Genomic DNA, 12,262 nt, shown 5'->3' with positions numbered 1-12,262 from the left:
TTTATACCCCTTGACAAACAAAGGCATTATGCTCCTCCCACCTTTAGGTGGCTTTCTTAAAACAGTTCCCGCCTTCTTCTTTACCCTTGAATGTTTAGTAATGTTAGTGGGTTGACACTACATGATAATTTGAATATCGTATACACATTTCTACTGTATTTGGGGTGAAATCTTTAGTCATTATTTTTTTATACACAAATTCATCTATCAGTTAGTTTACCAGAAACCTGCCTTGTGGTACAGCAGCTTCCTCAGCTAACTTTAACACTTTAGGTTGGAGGACATCTGTGGTTTTGAGCTGCGTCTATGACCAGCTTTCATCTCTAAGTAGAAGGCAGTCATCACTCCATCTCTGCAGCACCTGCCCTCTCAATTCTATAAATGTCTTTGTGTAATCATTAGTGACCTATTTTCCAGCAGAGGGTAACATGATAATAGTGACTCTTGGTCCCAAAGAGCCCTTAGAGAATGTTGGAAGCTGAAAACATTGTAGTGACTATGAGTTTTGGGTTAAACTAGTATATATAATGCAATAGTTGCTAACTTTCACTGAGGGGGGCATGTACACAAATATTTTGAGATTTCTTCAGGATAAAACACACACACGTTTGTTTTACTGTATTTGTGGGGATCAAAAAAGTATGCCCATTCAAAATCCTATTTTCCCTAACCCTAATGCTAATTCTAACCTAAACCCTAACCGTAACCCTAAACCTAACCCCTAGGCCTAAAATAGCCTTTTACCATGTAGGGAGCAGTGAAATGTCCCCACTTGTCCAAATTGTCGTTGTTTTACTATCATTGTAAGGACATCTGGTCCCCACAAGGATAGTAGAACTAAACCACACACACACACACACACACACACACACACACACACACACACACACACACACACACACACACACACACACACACACACACACACAAAGCAAGGTTACATTTTAATTTGTTTGTTTTTAGCATGATTTATGAATCCTTAGTTCTTGAGTTGTTTCGTAGTTGATATTTGGTCGTCTGGTTTACTGTAACAAATCCTCTCCTTGTTGAATCAGAGCCTTGGACTACTATTCTGTCTTTACCTTCTCCAGCTTTAATGGAAAATATAAATGCTTTGCTAATAAACATTTTTAAAGACATTATACTGTTCTCAAGATCATTTGTCACAAGATTATGTGCTCTGTGGGTTTAGGTGTGAAATTGTTGTATCAGAAATTGTTGGCTGTGTTGGAGCCAACAATAGAAATTATAACTCAGTAGTTAACATCATGTCATGGAATGAGTTTACCTGAAACCTGCATCCTTCTGGTACTGCAACTTCCTGACATAACTTTAACACTTTAGGTTGGAGGACATCTGAGGTTTTGAGTTGTGTCTACTGTGACCAGGGTTCATTTCCTGTATAGAAGGCAGCCATCACTCCATCTCTGCAGCACCTGCCCTCTCAATTCTATACATTTCTTTGTGTAATCATTAGTGACCTATTTTCCAGCAGATGGTAAGAGGATAGTAGTGACTATTGGTCCCAAAGAGCCCTTAGAGAAAGTTGAAAGGGGCAGTGCAGTCAAAAATGTGAGTTTTCTGTTTGTTTTTAAATTATATTTCCACACAATGAGGTTGGAATAATACTGTGAAATTGTAACAAATTTGGATAATGCCCTTTTAGTGTAAGAGCTTATTGAAGAAAATGGAGTTGGAGTTTTTGATCCACAGAATGACATCACAATCTGAAATGACTATTCTGATTCTGTTTTATTTGCATATGTATCCTCCTACTTTGAAGGGGTAAGCTGGGTAGGCTCTAGTCTATACAATCCTCTCCGCCAATCAGGGCTCTGTATTTAAATATATTTAAATTTGTATCAACACGCCCACATGATCACACAGAGCATTTCAATGTCAAAAGGAGGATCAGGAAAATAAATCAGGAAAAATGTATTTTGAGTTATTTTCATGAAATGAACACAGACAGTGATTTCAAAATAAAATGAAACTGCATGGGGGCTTGAACAACGTTGTAGTGACTATGCGTTTTGGGTTAAACTAGTCTATATGATGCAATAGTTGCTATCTGCCACTGAGGGGGCCATGTACCCACAAACAGAAGCAGGAAGAGAGTTACAGACAGTGAAGTCTATTAACATTAGGAAGTACAGTCATTCTGGCTGTTGCCTTCGTCCTTGACAAACATTTGTGCTCAGGTACCATATAATATACCAGGCAGACTGAAACCTTCACATGGCTCTTCATCTCTCCCTCCTCCTCCTCCTCCTCCTCTTCCTCATCCTCTACAGAGTATCAGCAGGTATGTGTAACATGTTTCTATAAAGGGCTGAAGTCCAGTGGGTCAATTCACTGTAAACACGGTGTAATAAATCTCAATCATTAACAAGCTGTTTTATAGTGTATAAGCAATGGGATTTTTATCCTGCAGTGCAGATTCTGTTGAATTCCAACCTAAATGTGTTTTGTGTTGATGTGTTCACAGTGAGGTATGTGTCTGTGCAGGCCGGAGGCTCCATCACCATCCCATGTCACTATGATCAGTATTACATAAATCATGTGAAATACTGGTGTAAAGGGTATGATTGGAATAGTTGCTCCTCTCTAGTACGCAGTGACCATCCTAAGAGCAGTGGTAATGCCTCAATATCTGATGACATCAACCAGAGAGTCTTCACTGTGACCATGACTGATCTGGAGCCAGAGGACTCTAAGAATTACAGGTGTGTTGTGGAGATCAATGGAGGACCAGATATCATGATACAACGGTTCTACCTGTCTGTCACTCCAGGTAAGATCCCTGCAACTCTTACAATTCAGAAAAGTAGAATAGGCAGTTCTCAGTAATGATGAGACAATCAGAAATAGCCTGCTTCCACAAACTAAATGAATGGTGTTCTCATTTCATTTCCTGGTAACTGGTTCCTTGTCTGGTAACTGGTATCACCATTATTGTTCAAGTTGTTCAAAACGTAAATGTAAATGTAAATGTAAGTTGACCTGAAGAATACTTTATGATCTCTGTATGTAGATTGTAGTGTAAACTTTGTTTAAACTCCGCTGTGGTCGGTTTTAAAACATTTTAAGTTCTGCTGCTGAGTTCTTTCTTTGGTGTCTGTACCTCTGTGTTCAGGTACTCCAGAACTCTATGTGGACCAACAGGAAGTGACTGGAGTAGAAGGAGGGAGTGTCACTGTCCGTTGTTACTATAGTAACTCTGGAGATATAAAGTGGTGCAGGATGGGTGGTGATTGTGTGTCGTATTCTGGGACTTTACATGGAACATCAGTGACATTAAAGGGTATCAGTCTGGCCAACAACAGAACAGTCTTAACAGTGACTATGAGTGGACTGAAGATGGAGAACACTGACTGGTATTGGTGTGAAGTGGGAGAACTAGAGATGCCTGTTCACATCACTGTCAGTCAACAAACTGCAACACAAATCATCACTGCTATCAGTAAGTACTTTCTGTTTGGGTCACAAAAATAGTTTAATATCCATAGTTACTTCATATCAAAATGATGTAATTTTCTTACATTAATATCACCCTGAAAATATGTATTTATTCCATGATTTACTTCTTGACATAGATGATAGTCAGTGAAAATCTGCTACTGTTTTCATAATCATTGACAGCAGATTCACTTTGTTTCATCATTTGAAACAAATTGGAATATTGACTATGAATGTGATGTTGCTATACAACCTGACTATCTGGTATACCAGTAATTTCATTGATGGCATTGTTGTTTTACATCACAGCAACCCAAGCTCCAACCAATCAACAACCCTCTGTCTCTCCAACTGCTGAGCCTGTTCAGACTGACAACACAAGTCAAGGAGCTGAGGGGAACATGGAGGACGTCCACCAGAGGTTATTATCACTCATTCAGCTGTAATATCCCACATATTGTGGCAATTGTTTGATAATATGAACACAAAGAAATGTTACAATTCCATCATACACTACAACAGCTGAAGATAACCAAACACCCTCCCTAAATGCATATAGAGACTGTTAGCACTTCCTCTTGGGTAGAACATCTCTTTGGAGAAGTAGCAGAAATGTTTGTGTTATTCTCACTCATTTGCAAGGACAAGTTGCACTCTTAAAAAAAGAAAACATTATTTGTATAGTAATAATCTCAATAATAATCATATCATCTCTTCAATTGTATGGTCAACTTCCACACATGTGAATATCTAAATAATTGTTCCATTTATCACAACAGTGTAAACAACAAGTTATTACTTTTTCACAAATGATCAATTTATAATGATCTATTTTAATTGTATTTTTGATTCAAGTTCTTCTATGTAATCCATCAGGTCCATAGATGTGAAAGTCCTACTGATTCCTTGGGGCATGTTGGTGGTGGTGACAGCTGGTATCCTAGTCACATGGAAGATGTGGACAAAGCATAGTAAGTAGTCATTTTATGTGAATATAAAAACGAGAATAGTTTAGAAAAATACAAAACGTATTGTCATTGTGAACAACATTATATTGCTTGCTTGTGATTTATCTTGAATGACAGATAGTATTTAGAGGAATTGTCTATAAGAAATCCATTCAGAGGTATTATTGTACTATAACAAACTCAGAAGTAATTGACATCTCCCTCTCTTTATTCCAGAGGACAATAAGGCCAAGGACCAGACAACTAACAACTCAGTGGTAGGATACACTTAATTTATTATATTCTATTATTTTCAACCATCTGCTTTTCTGTTCTTGAGTTCAGATCATCTACCATTTGACTCTAGTATTACCTCTTCAGTTGGTTATCAATGAGTTGACATAAAAAAAAATCCTGCGACTTGTGACTGCAGGCCGCCCAACAACCTGCCCGCTTGACCCCATCCCCTCCTCCCTTCTCCAGACCATCTCCGGTGACCTTCTCCCCTACCTCACCTCGCTGATCAACTCATCCCTGACCGCTGGCCATGTCCCTTCCGTCTTCAAGAGAGCGAGAGTTACTCCCCTTCTCAAAAAACCAACACTCGACCCCACTGATGTCAACAACTACAGACCAGTATCCCTTCTTTCTTTTCTGTCCAAAACTATTGAGCGTGCCGTCTTTAGCCAACTCTCTTGCTATCTCTCTCAGAATGACCTTCTTGATCCAAACCAATCAGGTTTCAGGACTGGTCATTCAACTGAGACTGCTCTTCTCTGTGTCACGGAGACTCTCCGTACTGCTAAAGCTAACTCTCTCTCCTCTGCTCTTGTCCTTCTAGACCTGTCTGCTGCCTTTGATACTGTGAACCATCAGATCCTCCTCTCCACCCTCTCCGAGCTGGGCATTTCCGGCGCGGCTCACTCCTGGATTGCGTCCTACCTGACCGGTCGCTCCTACCAAGTGGCGTGGCGAGAAGTTGTCTCCGCACCACGTGCCCTCACCACTGGTGTCCCCCAGGGCTCAGTTCTAGGCCCTCTCCTTTTCTCCCTATACACCAAGTCACTTGGCTCTGTCATATCCTCACATGGCCTTTCATATCATTGCTACGCTGACGATACACAACTAATCTTCTCCTTTCCCCCTTCTGATAACCAGGTGGCGAATCGCATCTCTGCATGTCTGGCAGACATATCAGTATGGATGACGGATCACCACCTCAAGCTGAACCCTGGCAAGACGGAGCTGCTCTTCCTCCCGGGGAAGGACTGCCCGTTCCATGATCTCGCCATCACGGTTGACAACTCCGCTGTGTCCTCCTCCCAGAGTGCGAAGAGCCTAGGCGTGACCCTGGACAACACCCTGTCGTTCTCCGCCAACATCAAGGCGGTGACCCGATCCTGCAGGTTCATGCTCTACAACATTCGGAGAGTACGACCCTGCCTTACACAGGAAGCGGCACAGGTCCTAATCCAGGCACTTGTCATCTCCCGTCTGGACTATTGCAACTCGCTGTTGGCTGGCCTCCCTGCCTGTGCCATTAAACCCCTACAACTCATCCAGAATGCCGCAGCCCGTCTGGTGTTCAACCTTCCCAAGTTCTCTCACGTCACCCCCCTCCTCCGCACACTCCACTGGCTTCCAGTTGAAGCTCGCATCCGCTACAAGACCATGGTGCTTGCCTATGGAGCAGTGAGGGGAACGGCACCTCTGTACCTTCAGGCTCTGATCAGTCCCTACACCCAAACGAGGGCATTGCGTTCATCCACCTCTGGCCTGCTGGCTCCCCTTCCTCTGCGGAAGCATAGTTCCCGCTCAGCCCAGGCAAAACTGTTCGCTGCTTTGGCACCCCAATGGTGGAACAAGCTCCCTCACGACGCCAGGACAGCGGAGTCACTCACCACCTTCCGGAGACATTTGAAACCCCACCTCTTTAAGGAATACCTGGGATAGGATAAAGCAATCCTTCTACCCCCCCCCCCCCCCCCCACACACACAGCGGAGTCGCTCACCCCCTTCCGGAGACATTTGAAACCCCACCTCTTTAAGGAATACCTGGGATAGGATAAAGTAATCCTTCTACCCCCCCCCCACCCCCCCCCCCACACACACAGCGGAGTCGCTCACCACCTTCCGGAGACATCTGAAACCCCACCTCTTTAAGGAATACCTGGGATAGGATAAAGTAATCCTTCTACCCCCCCCCCCCCACCCCACAGCGGAGTCACTCACCACCTTCCGGAGACATTTGAAACCCCACCTCTTTAAGGAATACCTGGGATAGGAAAAAGTAATCCTTCTACCCCCCCCCCCCACCCCACAGCGGAGTCACTCACCACCTTCCGGAGACATTTACAAATTGTAAAGTGGTTATCCCACTGGCTATAGGGTAAACGCATCAATTTGTGAGTCGCTCTGGCTAAGAGCGTCTGCTAAATGACGTTAATGTGCCCTTGAGCAAGGCACTTAACCCCAATTGCTCCTGTAAGTCGCTCTGGATAAGAGCGTCTGCTAAATGACTAAAATGTAAATGTAATAAAAAGTCCCATATTCTGAACCCAAGGTCTTATAACACTCAAGACGTTAAAAAATGATGTTTAAAAGACAGAGAACAGGAAGTTGTCAGTTCACTAAATATATCTGTGACTGCATCCTATCATGGAAACAAACTGTGGTTTAGTTGGTAAATAGACAAGTCCTGTTTCTCTTTGGTATTTATTTCTTTGCAGTCTGCTGACCCTGAGCAGGACATTACATACAGCACAGTGAGCCACACCAGAGAAACAGCACAGCAGGTACAAACTGAATAAACCTGGTTTAGGTCTGTGGAGATCTTGGACTAGTACCAATCACACCATCTCTGCATGGAGCTAAGGTTCTCTCTCTCTTTCTCTCTCCTCCATTTCTGCAATGTGAGCTTGGGTTCTCTCTCTCTCTCTCTCTCTCTCTCTCTCTCTCTCTCTCTCTCTCTCTCTCTCTCTCTCTCTCTCTCTCTCTCTCTCTCTCTCTCTCTCTCTCTCTCTCTCTCTCTCTCTCTCTCTCTCTCTCTCTCTCTCTCTCTCTCTCTCTCTCTCTCTCTCTCTCTCTCTCTCTCTCTCTCTCTCTCTCTCGCTCTCTCTCAATTCAATTAAATTACATTTTTCAATTTAAGGTCTCTATTGGCATGGGAAACGTATGTTAATATTGCCAAAGCAAGTGAAGTAGATAGTAAACAAAGGTGAAATAAACAATAAATATTAACAGTAAACATTACACTCAGAAGTTTCAAAAGAATAAAGACATTTCAAATGTCATATTATGTATATATACAGTGTTGTAACAATGTGCAAATAGTTAAAGTACAAATGGGAAAATAAATAAACATAAATATGGGTTGTATTTACAATGGTTTGGGTCAGTCACAGTGGTCAGGTATTCTGCCACTGTGTACTCTCTGTTTAGGGCCAAATAGCATTCTAGTTTGCTCTGTTTTTTTGTTTGTTCTTTCCAATGTGTCAAGTAATTCTCTTTTTGTTTTCTCATGATTTGGTTGGGTCTAATTGTGTTGTTGTTGTTGTTGTTGTTGTTGTCCTGGGGCTCTGTGGGGTCTGTTTGTGTTTGTGAACAGAGCCCCAGGGCCAGCTTACTTAGGGGAGTCTTCTCCAAGTTCATCTCTCTGTAGGTGATGGCTTTGTTAAGGAAGTTTTGGGAATCGCTTCCTTTTAAGTGGTTATAGAATTTAACGGCTCTTTTCTGGATTTTGATAATTAGCGGGTATTGGCCTAATTCTGCTCTGTATGCATTATTTGGTGTTTTACGTTGTACACAGAGGATGTTTTTGCAGAATTCTGCATGCAGAGTCTCAATTTGGTGTTTGTCCCATTTTGTGAATTCTTGGTTGGTGAGCGGACCCCAGACCTCACAACCATAAAGGGCAATGGGTTCTATAACTGATTCAAGTATTTTTTGCCAGATCCTAATTGGTATGTCGAATTCTATGTTCCTTTTAAAGGCATAGAAGGCCCTTCTTGCCTTGTCTCTCAGATCGTTCACAGCTATGTGGAAGTTACCTGTGGCGCTGATGTTTAGGCCAAGGTATGTATAGTTTTTTGTGTGCTCTAGGGCAACGGTGTCTAGATGGAATTTGTATTTGTGGTCCTAGCACCTGGACCTTTTTTGGAACACCATTATTTTTGTCTTACTGAGATTTACTGTCAGGGCCCAGGTCTGACAAAATCTGTGCAGAAGATCTAGGTGCTGCTGTAGGCCCTCCTTGGTTGGTGACAGAAGCAACAGATCATCAGCAAACAGTAGACATTTGACTTCAGATTCTAGTAGGGTGAGGCCGGGTGCTGCAGACTGTTCTAGTGCCCTCGCCTATTCGTTGATATATATGTTGAAGAGGGTGGGGCTTAAACTGCATCCCTGTCTCACCCCACGGCCCTGTGGAAAGAAATGTGTGTGTTTTTTGCCAATTTTAACCGAGCACTTGTTGTTTGTGTACATGGATTTCATAATGTCGTATGTTTTTCCCCAACCCCACTTTCCATCAATTTGTATGGCAGACCCTCATGCCAAATTGAGTCAAAAGCTTTTTTGAAATCAACAAAGCATGAGAAGACTTTGCCTTTGTTTTGGTTTGTTTGTTTGTCAATTAGGGTGTGCAAGGTGAATACGTGGTCTGTCGTATGGTAATTTGGTAAAAAGCCAATTTGACATTTTTTCAGTACATTGTTTTCACTGAGGAAATGAACTAGTCTGCTGTTAATGATAATGCAGAGGATTTTCCCAAGGTTGCTGTTGACGCATATCCCACGGTAGTTATTGGGGTCAAATTTGTCTCCACTTTTGTGGATTGGGGTGATCAGTCCTTGGTTCCAAATATTGGGGAAGATGCCAGAACTAAGGATGATGTTAAAGAGTTTAAGTATAGCTAATTGAAATTTGTGGTCTGTATATTTTATCATTTCATTGAGGATACCATCAACACCTTTTGGGGTTGGAGGGTTTGTATTTTGTCCTGTAGTTCATTCAATGTAATTGGAGAATCCAGTGGGTTCTGGTATTCTTTAATAGTTGATTCTAAGATTTGCATTTGATAATGTATATTTTTTTGCTGTTTGTTCTCTGTTATAGGGCCAAAAAGATTGGAGAAGTGGTTTACCCACACATCTCTGTTTTGGATAGATAGCTCTTCGTGTTGTTGTTTGTTTAGTGTTTTCCAATTTTCCCAGAAGTGGTTAGAGTCTATGGATTCTTCAATTACATTGAGCTGATTTCTGACATGCTGTTATTATTTTTCCGTAGTGTATTTCTGTATTGTTTTAGTGATTTACCATAGTGGTTTTCTGGGTCTCTATGTTTTTGGTTGGATAGGTTTCTCAATTTCTTTCTTATGTTTTTGCATTATTCATCAAACCATTTATCACTGTTGTTACTTTTCTTTGGTTTTCTGTTAGAGATTTTTAGATTTGATAGGGAAGCTGAGAGGTCAAATATACTGTTTAGGTTTTCTACTGCCAAGTTTACACTATTACAGTGGAACGTTTTGTCCAGGAAGTTGTCTAGAATGGATTGAATTTGTTCCTAATTGTTTTTTGGTAGGTTTCAACACTACTTTCCTTCCATCTATAGCATTTCTTAATATTATTCAGTTCCTTTGGCTTTGATGCCTCATGATTGAGTATTGCTCTGTTCAAGTAGACTGTGATTCAAGTAGACTGTGATTCAATTAGACTGTGATTTTCAATCCCTGCAGTGTTGAGCTGAGTATCTGAAGTTCCTATACTCTGTATTCCTATGCATGTCGCCATATGTTTACCTTCTGTACTGTCCATTTCTCAGGGTCCAAAGCCAGAGAGCCACCATGACGTGATGTACAGCACTGTGATGCCTGATCAGTTCAGGACAGAACAGAAGGTCAACATATGGCTACATGCATCGTTGGTCTTAGACAACATTATGGATGTTACTCATAAAACGTCATAGCCTTGGCAAATTTGCATCTGTTTTAGAAAACAATTGTATTTAGAGTTTCATTTTCTTTCTTGGAACAAGCAATAGATAAATGTACACTATAACAATACAACAATACGTTTTTGTTATCTGGGTCTCTCTCTATCAGCAGGCCCCATTTCCTGAAGATGATGATGATGTCACATACAGCACTGTCATCCCCCAGCACAAGGCTCAACTAAAAGTACAGGCCAAGGTAAAGCTGCTCTGCTGATTAGCCACAGCTAGTATTATGTTATCAGAAACAACAGTAGGTGATTGTTTCCTCAGTGTTAATATAGTCATGGTTATGTCACCATTATACCTATAGGCATAATATATCACCTTTATGTCACATATCACAATTACAACTGTCTTTCACAGAGAACTGTGTTTTAAACTGTACTCTCCATTATAACAGAACTGTCCCTGTTCACCTCTCTACCTGTTCCTCCTCTGTAGGCAGCAGAACCAGATGATAATGTGGTCTACAGCTCACTAGCTCTACAGGTGACCACACAGGTCAGTGTTGGTGTCTCCTCTGTCTGTTGTACCAGATGATGCTGATTTCTCAACAAAGATACAGACAACACCACATTGCTATGTGTTGTAAACGTCACTCTTTAATCACACAAATCTTTCTTAGTCTTTTTAGTTTTGCTGCATGAAAAACTGTATAATCATGTTGTGACCAGCTAACCTCATTGTTTTCAGTGTGTATCCATAACATTACAGTGTGGAGTGTGCCTGGGTTTAGGGTGAAGTTGCCCCTAAATGCTGATCTTGGGTCAGATTTTTTTTTTAAATCCCACTAAAGGTTAAGGTTAGGATTGGGGGAGGGGAAGATGATTCTAGATCTCTATCTATTGGAAATGTCACCACAGTGATTGTGACTGAATGTTACACGTTCTCTCCAGCAGAGGGCAGCAGCAGCACAGCAGTGACTGACTGAGTGACCTTGGTGGAGTCCTTATCCTGGAAGGACAGCCCACTCCCCTCTCCTGTGTCACAACATCTATCTGCCTCCAATATGCTTCTGTCATACCTCTTAACCCACGCCAGAAAGACCCCTCTATCCTTTTGTGTCCATAAACTACTGAAGACAGTCTGCTGTGTTAGTTTTCATTGTTAACACATATCTGTTATTAGTTATTTTCCATCCACCTTTCCCCTTGTCACTTGTTTTTTACATCATCATCTTATTTCTCTCACCTAATTAATTGTCCTATGCCTGTAACTAATCATGATCAAAAGTATAGATAGTATAGTATAGTAGCTACTATTTACAATAACTACTGTACTGCGATAATAAAATGTACTATACTGTCTATATTTCACAATGGACATCTGTCACACCTGATGTGTATTTTTAATGGATTATCAGATAAAATTGAGTTAATCATGAACATATAGTTAACATTCTTTGTGGCTAACTGAATTGGGCCGTTTGTTTTTGTCTCTCTCTTCAAACACAGTGAAGGGAGCAGCACCAGGGTTGAATAAAGTTTGGGCTAGACCTTTGTCTCCTTGGTATCTTCTTGATTGATTACAGCATGAGGGGGTGAGGTTTGTGTAATTTAGGGCCTTGTCATGTTTAAACTTAACATGAGTGTGTGTGAGAGACAGGGGAGCGGGTGATTGGTTGGAGTAATAGCAGCCGTCCTCAGGGACAGAGGAAGTGGGCGGAGCAATAAAAGAGCGGGAAAACTGAAGAGGACTACATAAGATGGAGGGAGACCTTAAGGATGTGTGCCCCTCTGCAGACTGGTATCGGCTTTGTTGAAAACTTTAATAAAGTCATTTCCCAGTATCCCCTGTGCATTTCTACCTGTGTTTTCTGTTTGTCTGTTGCCAGTTTGTCTTGTTTCGTCAAGCCTACCAGC

At 41.6% G+C, this 12,262-nt stretch overlaps 1 protein-coding gene across 1 annotated transcript; it reads left to right on the top strand.

Annotated features, from left to right (window-relative positions):
• The first annotated feature begins 2,194 nt into the window (after positions 1-2,194).
• LOC311122192 (polymeric immunoglobulin receptor-like) lies at positions 2,195-11,626 on the top strand. The gene is made up of 11 exons (XM_084196585.1): positions 2,195-2,305; positions 2,489-2,794; positions 3,137-3,463; positions 3,769-3,880; positions 4,336-4,430; positions 4,644-4,684; positions 7,136-7,201; positions 10,230-10,304; positions 10,510-10,596; positions 10,842-10,901; positions 11,297-11,626. The coding sequence occupies exons 1-11, from the start codon at positions 2,239-2,241 to the stop codon at positions 11,321-11,323; spliced, it is 1,263 nt and encodes a 420-aa protein (XP_084052711.1). The 5' UTR covers positions 2,195-2,238; the 3' UTR covers positions 11,324-11,626.
• Positions 11,627-12,262: the final 636 nt, after the last annotated feature.

Source organism: Coregonus lavaretus (genome assembly GCF_964263955.1).
Source record: "Coregonus lavaretus genome assembly, contig: HAP1_SCAFFOLD_1366, whole genome shotgun sequence".
Lineage (NCBI taxonomy): Eukaryota > Metazoa > Chordata > Actinopteri > Salmoniformes > Salmonidae > Coregonus > Coregonus lavaretus.
This window is presented reverse-complemented; position numbering and strand designations above follow the sequence as displayed.